This window comes from Egretta garzetta, unplaced genomic scaffold (genome assembly GCF_000687185.1).
Source record: "Egretta garzetta isolate BGI_Z169 unplaced genomic scaffold, ASM68718v1 scaffold18, whole genome shotgun sequence".
In the NCBI taxonomy this organism is placed as follows: domain Eukaryota; kingdom Metazoa; phylum Chordata; class Aves; order Pelecaniformes; family Ardeidae; genus Egretta; species Egretta garzetta.
The window spans coordinates 3,057,153-3,069,752 of record NW_009260616.1 but is presented as its reverse complement, the minus strand read 5'-3'; the positions used below and the strand labels follow the sequence as shown (position 1 = coordinate 3,069,752).

Genomic DNA, 12,600 nt, shown 5'->3' with positions numbered 1-12,600 from the left:
TGAGTCAGAGAAAACACCATCAGGTTAATGCTAACCAATTAACTTCTGTTGTTGCCGGGTTAGTGTTAACCAGATTCTCAGCCTGGTTTATCGCATGACTGCAGGAATGTTTGCTTGGCAAGTGAGTGGTGCTTGGGAAGGTGTGGTGAAAAAGCAGGTCCCCTCTTTAAGCAGCAATGACAGGATGTGCCAGCTTAAACTGATCATCAAAATGCTATGTTATTTATAAAATAGCACATTTTATTTATAATGCATAATACACACGCACAAAAATGGCATAATATTTATATATATATATATGTGTGTGTGTATATATATATATATATATATGTAAGCTGGATCGATTTCCTACTGCAGTTCACAGAATGACTGTGGATAGCTCTGCCAGTACAATGGAGGTGTGCCTCAGACTGGGAGCTGGGTGTATCTTAAGCTTGAATTCCCACTGGCCTCTTTAATGCGAGTCTCCAACTTTGTGTAGGACTCTGCACCTCTCTTTAAATCAGATACATGACTTATCCATCAGCTTCAATTTCTTCCATGATATGGGCACAAACTTAGAGCACAATTATGCCCATGTAGAGACCCCCGAGCAGACTGGGTCTGGTTAGTTTGTGTCTATGTTGCATCAGAAGGCAGCTGGGGTTCTGTTTTGCATAGTATTTTGGTGTGGACGGACATGGAACATTTGGAAACAGTCATTAAAATAGTGAATTAACTAAAATTTTTGTACTGATTGATATGAAATGTAGTATTCTAGCAAGGTTATTCATCATCACGAATTTTCTTAGTTGTACCCACTTGAAAATGTTTAGAAATAGCTTAATAATAGTAGACATGAAGATTAGGCTAGTCTTCTCTCATTCTTCCCCTGTTTCCGTGTTGCTGGGAGCACTTGGTTAAATGCATTGCCCTTGATTTCCTTTTTACGTTAATGATATTTATGTAAGGAGGCACACTGACTTTCATTGGCCAACTCTTTTGTTTCAGCGGTTTAATAAGAAACTATGAAATAGAAGTTGTGCAATTTCGAGACAAGTGCTCCGGGAAGCTGAAAAGTTGCCGAAGGGAGGGAGTGTAAACAAGGATTTAAAAAATATTTAATAAACTGAAATGCAGAAATTTCACAGTCTCATCACCATCATCTAGACTAAAAGGAGTTTGTATGGCCAAGTCAAGGAAAGAATCAGACTGACAGATGAAATTGTTTAAGCTATGAGGAACGCTTGCCTGTGGGATCTCCCGCTAAGCAGACTTGTTGCTTTTTACTGTGTATGGATTTCGGCAGTGTATTGTACTTTCTCAAAAAATTGTCAAAACTTATGTACAAGTAACCTGGTAAGTTTTGAAAAACTGTACTTAATCTTTTGCAACATAGATGGTTGTTAGCACTGTAAGATTTTTCTATTATATATCAGCTTTTTCAAAATTATTTTAAAGAATGTTTCTGAGTACAAGCAGAGTTTGAGCACTAATATTTAACATTTGAGTTTGTGAAAACTGGTAAGGAAGAAATCCCATTAACCAGATCGCATGGGTTTTCGTTTTATACTTTCTTTATATACTTATGTTCCAACAGCTCCTGAAGTTACTATAAATGCTAAAGACCCTGGAGGGTGGAGGAGAGAAACCTTTGTTCTTTCAGTTTATTCACTTTACTTATCAGTTTCTCTCAAGTCTATGACTTTTCTTATATGAACCTAGGAAAACTGTAAATTCACAAGAATTGTCTGGGAATCTGTGGCTTGCACAATTATCTTGAACTAGTTCAGCTTCTTTCTTTAAGTCACCTATGCTTTAAATTGTGGATATTTCTTTAAGTATTAAAGTAAGTGGTTGGATCCTTAATCTTATGCTTTCTTAGTGTTCCTTTGGGTAGTCAAGTGGAATTTATTATTTTTCCTTCTACTGGTGCACGACAAAGATAAGCAAAACCTCTCAAATCCAAACAATAGTTCTGCATGAGGCTTTCAGGAGTTACCTCCTTGTTTCTATTTGCCCGAAATGTTGATGTTGTTTAGAAGACCAGCTACCTTCACTCTGTAAAAAGGATGTTTTGTGCCTTGGGGCTAACAGTGGAAACCTACTGCAGAGGACTATCACCTGCTCCATTTTATTTGATGCATTTGTCTGACAGTTTCTTTAAAACTATTTCTAACTTTTGCACCGGTGAAAGAGTTAATTGCCTTCCCTGTTGGAAACCTATCATGCAATGATAACTTTAATGGGAATCCTTTGATTTAAGCTTAAATTAATTCAGAATAAGTTGCTCTTCCTCTCAGCTTTGAGAGACAGGAAAATCGCATTCATGTTCAGTGAATGTATTGTGTAAGGGATTCAGATGAGAAAAACATAATCCTGGAGTCTGAGAGCTGCAAATCTCATTTTTTGCCTCCAGTCTACTTACTGTGTTCACGTTTGCTTTACAATATCTTTGATTCTCACTATAGTCACGGTGTGCCCAGCGTGCTGAAAATTTCTTCCTGAGAGTTGTTTAATTAAGGGTGCTCTTACCTGTTTGCAGGACAAAGCTTAAGACCTAACATTCAGCTTCTCCAAGGTTGTCAGATACATCCTCAAATCATTTCCACTTCACAGGCAGTGACAGGTTTTGCACGCTTCGAATGATGTGAAAAAGCAGGCACCTTAGCTCGAGAGCACTTTTGGCAGGAGAGGAAGGGCAGCTACCATATGGCTGCATAAAACCCCTTTGAAAGGAGGCCAGGCAAAAGGGATTTAGCTTGAAGAAAGGACTTTCTGCTCCTAAGAGGTCAAAGCCACTTGCCTTTGTCATTTATGCCCAATGTATTTATGAAACATTTGTTATTGAACCAGAGTCATGAGATGAGAGCCAAATTCCTACCTGAGATAATTTAATTAACACCAACTGATTCTGCCAATGTCTTTGCTTGATGGTTCTCTAAAATTAGTCTCAAGTGAGAAGCTACTGGTGTGTCAACAATACATTTCTTCAAAAGAGGAAACCTTCATCTAATAAAATTTGTTTTACAAGAAACCAATGCTTTAATATATTTTAATCAAAGAATTTTGGGAAAACATTTGAGTCTTTGTAAAGATGTATGTATTTCTCTTACAGGAAGGAGAACCCGGAATTACTAACATTTGCAATGTTAGTGACATCACTGGAGCAGTGAGTAATGGTTTACTTGGTTAATTACTGGCATTTTATGTTACTGCTATTTGAATAAAATGGGTACAATGATCATATTGTCAAAGACTTGACGTAAATGCTCATGGTTACCTGTCTGGCATAGGTTGTGTGCTTAGATTTCGCTCAAATTGTTAAAGACATAACTGGTTTTTTTGTTTAAACAAGATGTGTAAAGGGTGTGGATCTCTGCTGTGAGTCATGTTCACGTTTGTGATTTACAAAGTTCACAATCACTCATTTTTGAGAAAATGAGTCAAAAGCAGTGTTCCCTCCAAAATGCAAATAATTGAGACTGTTTTATTCACCTACCTTTGTACAGTTAAGTAGTTTATTTTGTTTTCTCAGCAATTTGATGGGAGAACACTTAAAGTGATAATTGTTGAAAATTTAGAGTTCTGTAGGACTTCAAATGATTGTGTCTATCGTGGGGGGCTCTTTAGCTTAACATGAACTTTCATAGCAGCATTCTCGTGAGGACTTAAGCTGATGTTCTGGTCATAAATATTTTCTACAGAGACTAGTGGGAAGCAGCCTCTCAGTGCCTTGGTATCTTGTGAGGCTGGGTCATTTATGATGCTGGGACCATAAAAGGCTGTGTTGTCATGACAATACATAGCAAGGTTGACTCGTCTATTTAGGTTACTGTGTATCTTTGCTTAGTGTTATATCAAGTCTCACTATTTTTTTCCTGAGGCTTCACAATGCTTGATATCAGAGTCTCCTGCTTCCAAAGTTTTTCCCTTCCAGCTTCCCTTTAAAAAGAAAAATGTATGTGACCATTAAGAAGTGGATGGGAAAGAATAAACAAAGGCCCAACATCAAATCCAAACCACATAATATTTATTACATCTTTGAAAACTCGTGGTTTTAAAGCTGATGCCTTGCCTATTTCATTGCTAAGGAATGAGGGCATGAAGGAGCTAAGTAATTTGGTCATACAGCATGTTTTACTGCAGCTGGAAATTGAACTATTGTCCTCACCCTTAGCGCTGCAGTATCCCTCCTCTTTAAAAATGTGCTTTCAAAGTCCTTTTTAAAGCCACCGTCTGTCTTTGCAGTGCACACAGGGATGTCAGTTTTGGAATGCAACGATGCAAATCAATTGCCCACTGAAATGTGTGAGTATTGCCTTAGCCTTGGCTCTGTAGCACTTGTCTCCAGTCCGTCAAGTACCTTATCCAATAGCAAATGTGGAAAACCTAGCCAGAGCAGTGTTTCTTTGAAAAGATGTAATGTCCCTATTTTCTCTCAGTACATTTATAAATTCTCTTTTGGGAAGCTAATAATTCTTGCTGTAGGAGTTACCTGTAATATCAAAAGTTTTCATTGTGTTTTTGACAAAATGTGGGGACATTTTGCAGTTCATTAAGCTCTACCCCTCACCCAGATAGTCAGGCAGTGAGAAAGAACTAGTGCTTTGCAGGATTTTACTCTACTGGTGCCTTCTTCAGAGTTGCATGCAGATGTAAATGAAGCGCATGGTCTTTACTAGATTGATTTCTTGCTTTTACTAAACCAGATGGATAAGAATTAACATTGGTCTGGGACAACTGTCATGATAGTTTTTAAACTGCTCTTTTTCCTGGACGTCTTGAACACCTGAAGCTCATTCATCCTTGGCATCACTTTAATGTTGACTTTCTGGTTTTTAAAGTGTGGGTTTTCCTTCTTTCATTATTTGCCAGTGATAAGGTTTTGTAGTGTACTTTCACTGTAAGAAACTTCTAATTAATTGATATTATCTATTTGAAATACTCTGTGATTATATTTAAGCTAATCCTGAATTTTATTAATTTGCTTCTTGGCAGAACAAGACATACACCAGAGCATGTGAGGTAAGTTAAATGCTATCAGATCAATAAAAAAAAAATTATTCCAGTGATTACTATATCCACATATGCTAAGAAATACAATGTAGGTACACAAACTTATCAGTCCAGGTCTAATTGTTTTGTGCTCCCTAAAGCTGAAGAACAAGTTAAGTACCTGAGTCCTTTCTTTTCCGCATGATGGATAAGGACATGTTTGCATTAAAAACTGCTGTGTAGCAAAATATATGCTTTAAAGAAAGCAAACTAATCACACCAGTATGGAATGCAGTACAGACCTATTTAAACTATGTTTTAGGCTCTCACAGGAGTCTTGTTCTATCATTTTTCATTAATGCAACCAAAGATGATCCAGAGAGAATGCTTATTAAGGCTGGCATGACACCAGCTTGGTGAGAAGTGGAAACAAGGAGTGGGAGCTAGAAGACAAAATACACTCTTGACTGGGTAGAGAGTCCAAATGAAGTAAAATGCAATTAATTAAGGGGTAATATGTTGCCCTTTAGAAAGAGATCTCAAATGGGGAGTGACTGGTCTGTGCTGCAGATGGACTGGCATTTACAGTCATAAGTGTGAAGCAACAAAGTGCTACTGAAGAGACGGTGCCTTTCTGGGGCCCTTTCAGCAAGAGTGTAGAGTTTAGAATGGGATGGGGATGAGAGGATTGCAGGATTGTGTTTGGGACTGGTGAGACCTCAGTATGAAGGTTGTACTCAGATGGGGGCAACGCGCTTCAAGCAGGCAATGGAGGAGTTGGAGGGAATCCTGAGTAGAACACAAACCCACTGGCAAGCTGAAAATTTGATTGAAAGGACTGAATTTTTTAATGCTTTTTAATCTGTGAAGTTGTGACCATGATAAATGTTTACAGATATGCTAAACGGTGTTTTTGGAGTGTAGTAACCAACTTACTTTTGTAGAAACACAGAATTAGTGTGGGGTTTTTGTTGTTGTTGTTGGTTTTGAGGTTTGTTTTTTTGCTTGTCTGGCTACACAATATGCCAGTTAAATTCACTAACACTGCAAGGGCTTTTGTGGGATTATCTTTCCACTGGATCAGCTGGCTGACTTGACTCCCCACATGGTCAGGCAAGCACCAGGTCACTGCACGCAGAGGATCGGAGTAAGAGTGGGACTTTTCCTTTGGCATTGGCTCAGCTCTGTCACATGACTACACCCTGGGACTGAAATCTGGTAGTACTGCTCCTGTTAGATATTACCTCTCACCTAGGAACAGGGGAGGGCCACTGAATTCGGTAGGAGTATTCATAAGAAAGGGCAGCAGAATCTGGCACATACAGGGGCAGTTCTGATTGATGGAGAGTACATGAGGATTTCTTATTTTCAGGCAGAGCAGATGGCAAATTTCCCTCAAAATTTCTAAGGCTAGGAGCTTTAGTAATCCTCTCTCCTCAAGCAAAAAAAAATGATTTGTGGTTTGGACAAAGATCAGAAAAAGAAAGAAAAACATGACAAAAACCAAATGGTCAGAAATGTCTGTGTTAAATAAAGCAGAAGGCACTATGAATCAGCATGTAATCTGGGGACACTATCCCTTAGAAGCTAAACACATCTTGATTGTAAACAAAAGCTCCAATGTACAGTTGATAACTGGTGTCTGCTACTACCCGGATCTTTGCCTGTTGATAATTCACTTGGAAGTATTTTATTCCTCTGAATATGAAAGCATTGGAAAAAACTTTTTAAGTGCTTGCACTTGGCATGGAATGCCTAGAGGTAAGATAATGTATATAAGAACATACTGATAGGGAAGTTTTTTAATCCATCTCAGCCGCAACTGTGTTGTCTGAAATAACAGGCCTTACCAGTTTCCATAGAGTGCCGGAAGTGTATAGCCTGGAATCAGAGGAAGAGCAATTAGAAAACCTTGCTCACGTAACATAATGAATTTTTTCTGAACGATCTAAGCATTAATTTTCACTTAAAAGGTGGCTACTGTATAAAGCAAGCTTCAAAATTTTACAGGCCGAATGAACTTGCATAGTAAAATGAGCCCACATAAAATGACTGTCTAGAAAAGCTCAAACCATCACTTCTCAAAAGTTTTGGCTTTCCAGGAGACTCGGTCTTGCAATTTTATGCTACTGAGATCTACCTGGAAAATGTTGCTACCTCTTCTTAAGTTCTCTACCTGTAAAACAGGGTAACACTATATCTGTGTTCCCTACCTAAACTGAAAACTCTTAGTAATTTTCTGTTCTTAGGATCTGAGTGTGGACAACTTACTGCCCTGGTGTATTTGTTATGTTTGCAGCTTGTAGACACGACTACAGAAGGAGTAACTGCTAATAAGGAAGTGTGAATTAGGCATGGCTGCCCTTACAAATTGTTAATTTCAATTATTTTGGAAATTCACTGGAAGTACATTTGTAAGAATGTGCCTTATTCATAGGAAACACATGAAGCGGGAAAAGGTGAAATCCAGCATGTGGAACATATCATTAACAAGTTAAAAACCATTATTTCCTAACTTCATGGTTGTCACTGAAGTCTATTTCCAGGTTTAATGTAGCCCCATGTTTGTGCTTTCCACAAAGGGACAGTGTGTAAGGTGGAAAACCCTAATTCAGTGCCCAGATGGAAAGGCTCTCGGGTAGCTCTTTGGAGTGAGTTTGTGGCACTGCTGTTTTTTAGAATGAATGTAATGATTTCCACAGGGTTTGTACATATTCAAAATGTCCACAGGATTTGTATGTATTTAAAATGTGTCTGCATAATTCTAGGAGGAAGTTTGCCTTTACAGAAAAATAACCAGTGAGTTCTGTACCCTACACAGACAGTTTCCTGTAAGTTTGGCTGTAGTCGTGCAGAGGATGCATATGGAGTTGAAGCACAGAGTAAGTCTGAATAGAGTCCTGTGTCCGATTCACAGTCTGATAAATTAATTTTTAAGATTATAGTCTTGTTCTATTGCCTGGATTTCTTGAAAAAATAGGAATGACTTGAGTGTTTTGATTCATCAGAAAATTACTACTCTTTTAACAAATACAATGAAGTTAACTCTGTCTTACAGTAAAACTTTTTTCTCCTCCCTTTCATGGTCTTTTTGAATCCAGACTCAACTGTTTAAGACAATACTCTGTCAAGCACCCATCCTTGACCTGTCTACAATTTTGAAACCATTGACAAAAGCTCCTGCAACTTATGTGGGAACAACTGGGCCAATACAGTGTTATTGAAATAGGCCCCTTGAAAATCTCTTCAGAAGTCTCCCGTACCTTCTCTAGCTTTCTATTCCACAAAATATTAATAAGTACCTGTAACTAAAAGTGCATTTATGCAAGCGCAGACTTGTAGTCATGTTTGCTCACATTGAGCTTGGCTCAATTCAGGCTAACTTATCAAATTGTCTTTAAAATGTCATGTGATTTATTCAGCAGCATTTTCAATATATTTTTGTGTGTGTTTTTACTGGCTTCACAGCTTTCAGGTGTCTGGGGTAATAGGCTTTTACCCTTAAGACCCAGAGATTGCCATGAAAGTTTTTTCTTACTGTTGTATGTTATTTTCCCCTCAGACTACTTGAACAAGCCTAGAGCACCATTTGCATCTACCATTGGAAGCCACAGTGTTACATTAGGGTGGAAGCCAGCTAATATCTCTGGGGTGAAATATATTATCCAATGGAAGTTCAGTCAGCTCCCTGGAGATTGGAGGTACACAGAGGTAAAGAAGGAAACTTCCTTTTACTTCGAAAGGAAATAGGTTCTTCTCTGCTCTTCATTTTATTGTAGAAAAATATTGGATAATATGTAAGGCACACAAAAGAGGTTTGCAAAGTCATGAGCAGCATGGAGAAGCTGAGAAGTGGGCAATTATTACCTGTTTCCTCCAACATAGAAACTAGGGACCTTGATGGAAACTAGCAGGTAGCAGGTTCAAAACTAGCAAGTGAAGGTATTTCCTCGCAGAATATGTAGTTAAAATGTTCAGCTGCTTCCTGGCACATGTGGAAGTTAAATTTCTAAATCTAAACTCTTAAATATTAAAATTACTAAAGCTACTAAATGGGGTTTGAAAAGTGACTAAACAAATTGAAGAAAAAGAAAAAACTGAGTTCTACTAAATGCAAATATTGCTATTGTTTCATGTTGAGCTATGCTTACAAAATGCCAAGACTGAGGGTATTTGGGAGAAATATCACTGTAGGCTTTGCTTTTGGTTTTATACCTTTCTCTAGTGAAATTTTTTGTGGTTCTTGTCAAAGACGCAATACTTGGTTGGATAGATCTTTGTTCTGACTCAGTACGGTTATTCTCATATTACGTTCTTTTGCGTCAGCTATACACTTGTTATCTTGCCATTACCTCTATTGGACTGATTTACAGAGCATGGCAAGTTGGTGCCACAAATCAAAGGTAAAGATAATTTACCAAGCAGGAAGTTCTTCTTAATTAATCATTGGTGAAATAATAGGGAACAATTACTTCAGACAATAAATACTTTAGAGTAACTAGGAGCCTTTGGATCTTAAGCCTGTAGTATATGTATCAACAGTTTAAAATATATTTCCTATAATACATTATTATTTTAGGTTTTTTACCTTATTCTTCAAATTTATTATTATATTGCATCCATCCTTCCATCCATCCACTCATTGTTTAGATTTGGTAGCATGTTCTGAAGAAAAGAGAAGAGAAAAAGTTCTGAAAGGATGGAAAATCAAAGTCTATGCTGAAAATAACTACCAGAATTTCCTCTTATTTAAACTTAGGATGCTGCACTTTTGTATCCTGAAATATGTATGCTGTTGTATAAGACCTCTTTTGCCCTGATAACACCCCACATAGTAGCTGCAGATGGAAGAAGAAAAAAACCAGTTGTGTCTGTGCATTAATCTAGGTAGTATCTGAAACTTCATATACAGTCAAAGACCTTCAAGCCTTCACAGAATACTTGTTTCGAGTAGTTTGGATCATTACATCTCAGCTGCAGCTCCATTCTACATCTAGTCCCAGTTACCGGACACAAGCTTTTGGAGGTAATGAATTGCACTGTTAATTGTGGCTTTCAGGACCATATCAGAAACGTTTATGTTTCCTTGTTGTTTCTTTTACAGAAAATATTGATGCTTGATCTTCAGAATGATGTGTATGTTGTCTGTTGGGTAGCTGCAGAAGGCCAAGCTAAAATACTATGAGCTCTTTTTGCTCAAACTAGAAGATTTAAGGCAGCTTCCTGCTTTTGGTTTCAAAAATGTGCACAAAAAAGTACATGGTCAAAATTGTGAGGACACATTAGATACTTTTTTGCATAATTACGCATGTTAACTTTTTGACAGAATACACACATTTTCCTGGACACTAAAACCAGTTAATCGTTGCTGAAATTTACTGCTGTCCCTTATCATATTTATTAATATAAATGAACTAACAGGTATGAAACGTAAAAAAAGAAAAAATATTAAGGTCTTAAATGCCATCACAGAGTCATCTATTTCTGTCCCTTGCAGTTCCTGCGACAGCTCCTGTCATTAAAGATATTCAGAGTTCAAGTCCAAACACTGTTGAAGTTAGTTGGTCTCCACCACTTTTTCCAAATGGATTGATTGTTGGATATAACCTACTCTTGACCAGTGAGAATCACGAACTGTTGAAAGCCTCAAGAGGGCATAGCTTTCAGTTCTACTCCACCTTCCCAAACAACACTTACAGGTATGAAAAGAAAAGATGATAACCAACATGGCCAAGTGTTTTGTAGCATTTCTTGCCCAGGTAGTACAGGGTATCCCTAAATTCTACTTCTGCACAATTATGCTGTTTACTTATGTTCTTGCCAAAAGCAAGGGAACCTTCTTTGAGGTAACAGAGTTATTCCAGATGAGTTGGCTGCTTATGTGGAAGTCAGACTGGGGAGGAAGGAAAAGCAATTTGATATAGGGCCAGCAGGCTGCATTTTCTTAGCTGAAGTTTTTCATTTTTTTGAGCTTGTGTGGTATGCTTTCAGTATATTCAGGGAATGATAGAACAGTCCTCTCTAGTCCTTTAAGTATCTGGAAAAAATCCTTCATTTTTATAAGACACAAAAGCTTGCATTCTGCTTGCACTGGTAAATACAGATCTTCCTTTGAAATGAAACTGAGCTGCTCTTCTGAGTCTGAAACCCCATTTTGAATTTTACTTTAGAAGATTCTGTTGTTGTCCCACCTTTGGGGAATTCAGATTCTGGTTGGTTTTATTTTTATTATAAATGTCCCAGAGCACTATATTTAAATGGGCATTTCCTGAAAGTCAAGCACTTCTGGAGCATCTGCCCTACTTGATAAAATGTTTCTCAGGCAATCCTTCAAAAGAAACCTGCAAACCAAAACCTGTCTCTTTGGTTTACTGTAGGTTCAGTATTGTGGCGGTTAATGAGGTTGGTGCTGGACCCCCTGCCGAAGCCAACATCACAACCCCAGAATCCAAAGGTACAACAGTAGCAGAGTCCTTATCGCCATCTGTTCCTGGGGACAAAGTCACGTTCACTGGGCTGCCGTGTACCTTGCAGAAGAGAATAATATTTAGAGTGTAAACAGTGCATGACAAGGCGTTGTACACTGAGGGGTCAATATCATATCAGAGAGAGTCCTGTTCTTTAGCTGTAGACATTATTGGGCTACACAGCATGGTAATAACCTGAGATGCTGGTAGGCACAAACAAAGGTGGCCTGAGTTGTATTACAGATGAAAAACACCCCAGTGGTCTGAGGCAGCAACTGAGAGGACATGCTTCCATTTTCTAGATGAGATTTTAACAGCTGACAAACAAATGTATTTCTTCTAATGATATTAAATACTTAACATGAAACTCTTTTGTCAAAACATCCTCAGTTATCTCATGCCAAATATGTGAAATCATTTCAATTTTTGTTGCTCTTTCATGGCTGTATTTATTTTACTATATTAACTAATTCTAATGAAAATAATGATACCCTATAGGTATCACTCAAAGAATTGCAGAAATATTAATTAATTGCCAGAGAAAGGTACATGTTGAGATAGAGCACAAATGAGAATGAAATCAATGTTACCGAAGTATATCTTTAGAAAAGAAAACAAAAGACACTACCCTCCTCCTGAAGAAATCCAGTTGTCAAACACCTGGAAACTTTTCAACTCTAGCAAACACTTCCACTCTGTCTCTGAATTGCAAACATTCTGTTATTGGTTAGAGAAATTGAACTTACAGCTTCTCTAGTGCTTTTTAAAATATGACTTCTTTTTTTTGGTAATAGCTCAGACACACGGATATGTCCTTATCTGGAGACTCTGCAGAGGTTTGTTCTAGGGTTAGCTGACCCTGAGCCATACACATTTGTGAAATGTCCAGACAGGTCCATCTGACTGTGTTCATTAAGTCAAGCCAATTACCAATTAATTTAAGGTAGAAAACAAACAAACAACCCTACCCCCCCAAAAAACCCCTTCTGGGGGTGGGGAACCATCCCACCTTCACTTACTAGTCCCCACATAAAACTTCAGTTGATTCCTTCTAAATTGCACTGGCAGTGCTTTCTCTCTGTGCTAACATGGACAGAAACAACACTTCCTCACATATCACATTCAGAAATGGTGTTACTGCATCACGTACTGAGCC

General features: G+C 38.0%; 1 protein-coding gene across 1 annotated transcript in view; it reads left to right on the top strand.

The window, feature by feature from the left end:
• The first annotated feature begins 1,215 nt into the window (after window positions 1–1,215).
• ROS1 (ROS proto-oncogene 1, receptor tyrosine kinase) overlaps window positions 1,216–12,600 on the top strand; it is a 72,723-nt gene continuing 61,338 nt past the window's right edge. Inside the window, exons 1-9 of the mRNA XM_009645228.1 lie at window positions 1,216–1,338; window positions 3,098–3,151; window positions 4,231–4,290; window positions 4,981–5,007; window positions 7,799–7,859; window positions 8,540–8,688; window positions 9,865–10,003; window positions 10,475–10,676; window positions 11,355–11,431. Coding sequence (XP_009643523.1) covers window positions 1,216–1,338; window positions 3,098–3,151; window positions 4,231–4,290; window positions 4,981–5,007; window positions 7,799–7,859; window positions 8,540–8,688; window positions 9,865–10,003; window positions 10,475–10,676; window positions 11,355–11,431 — 892 coding nt within the window. The remainder of the gene's footprint in view (window positions 1,339–3,097; window positions 3,152–4,230; window positions 4,291–4,980; window positions 5,008–7,798; window positions 7,860–8,539; window positions 8,689–9,864; window positions 10,004–10,474; window positions 10,677–11,354; window positions 11,432–12,600) is intronic.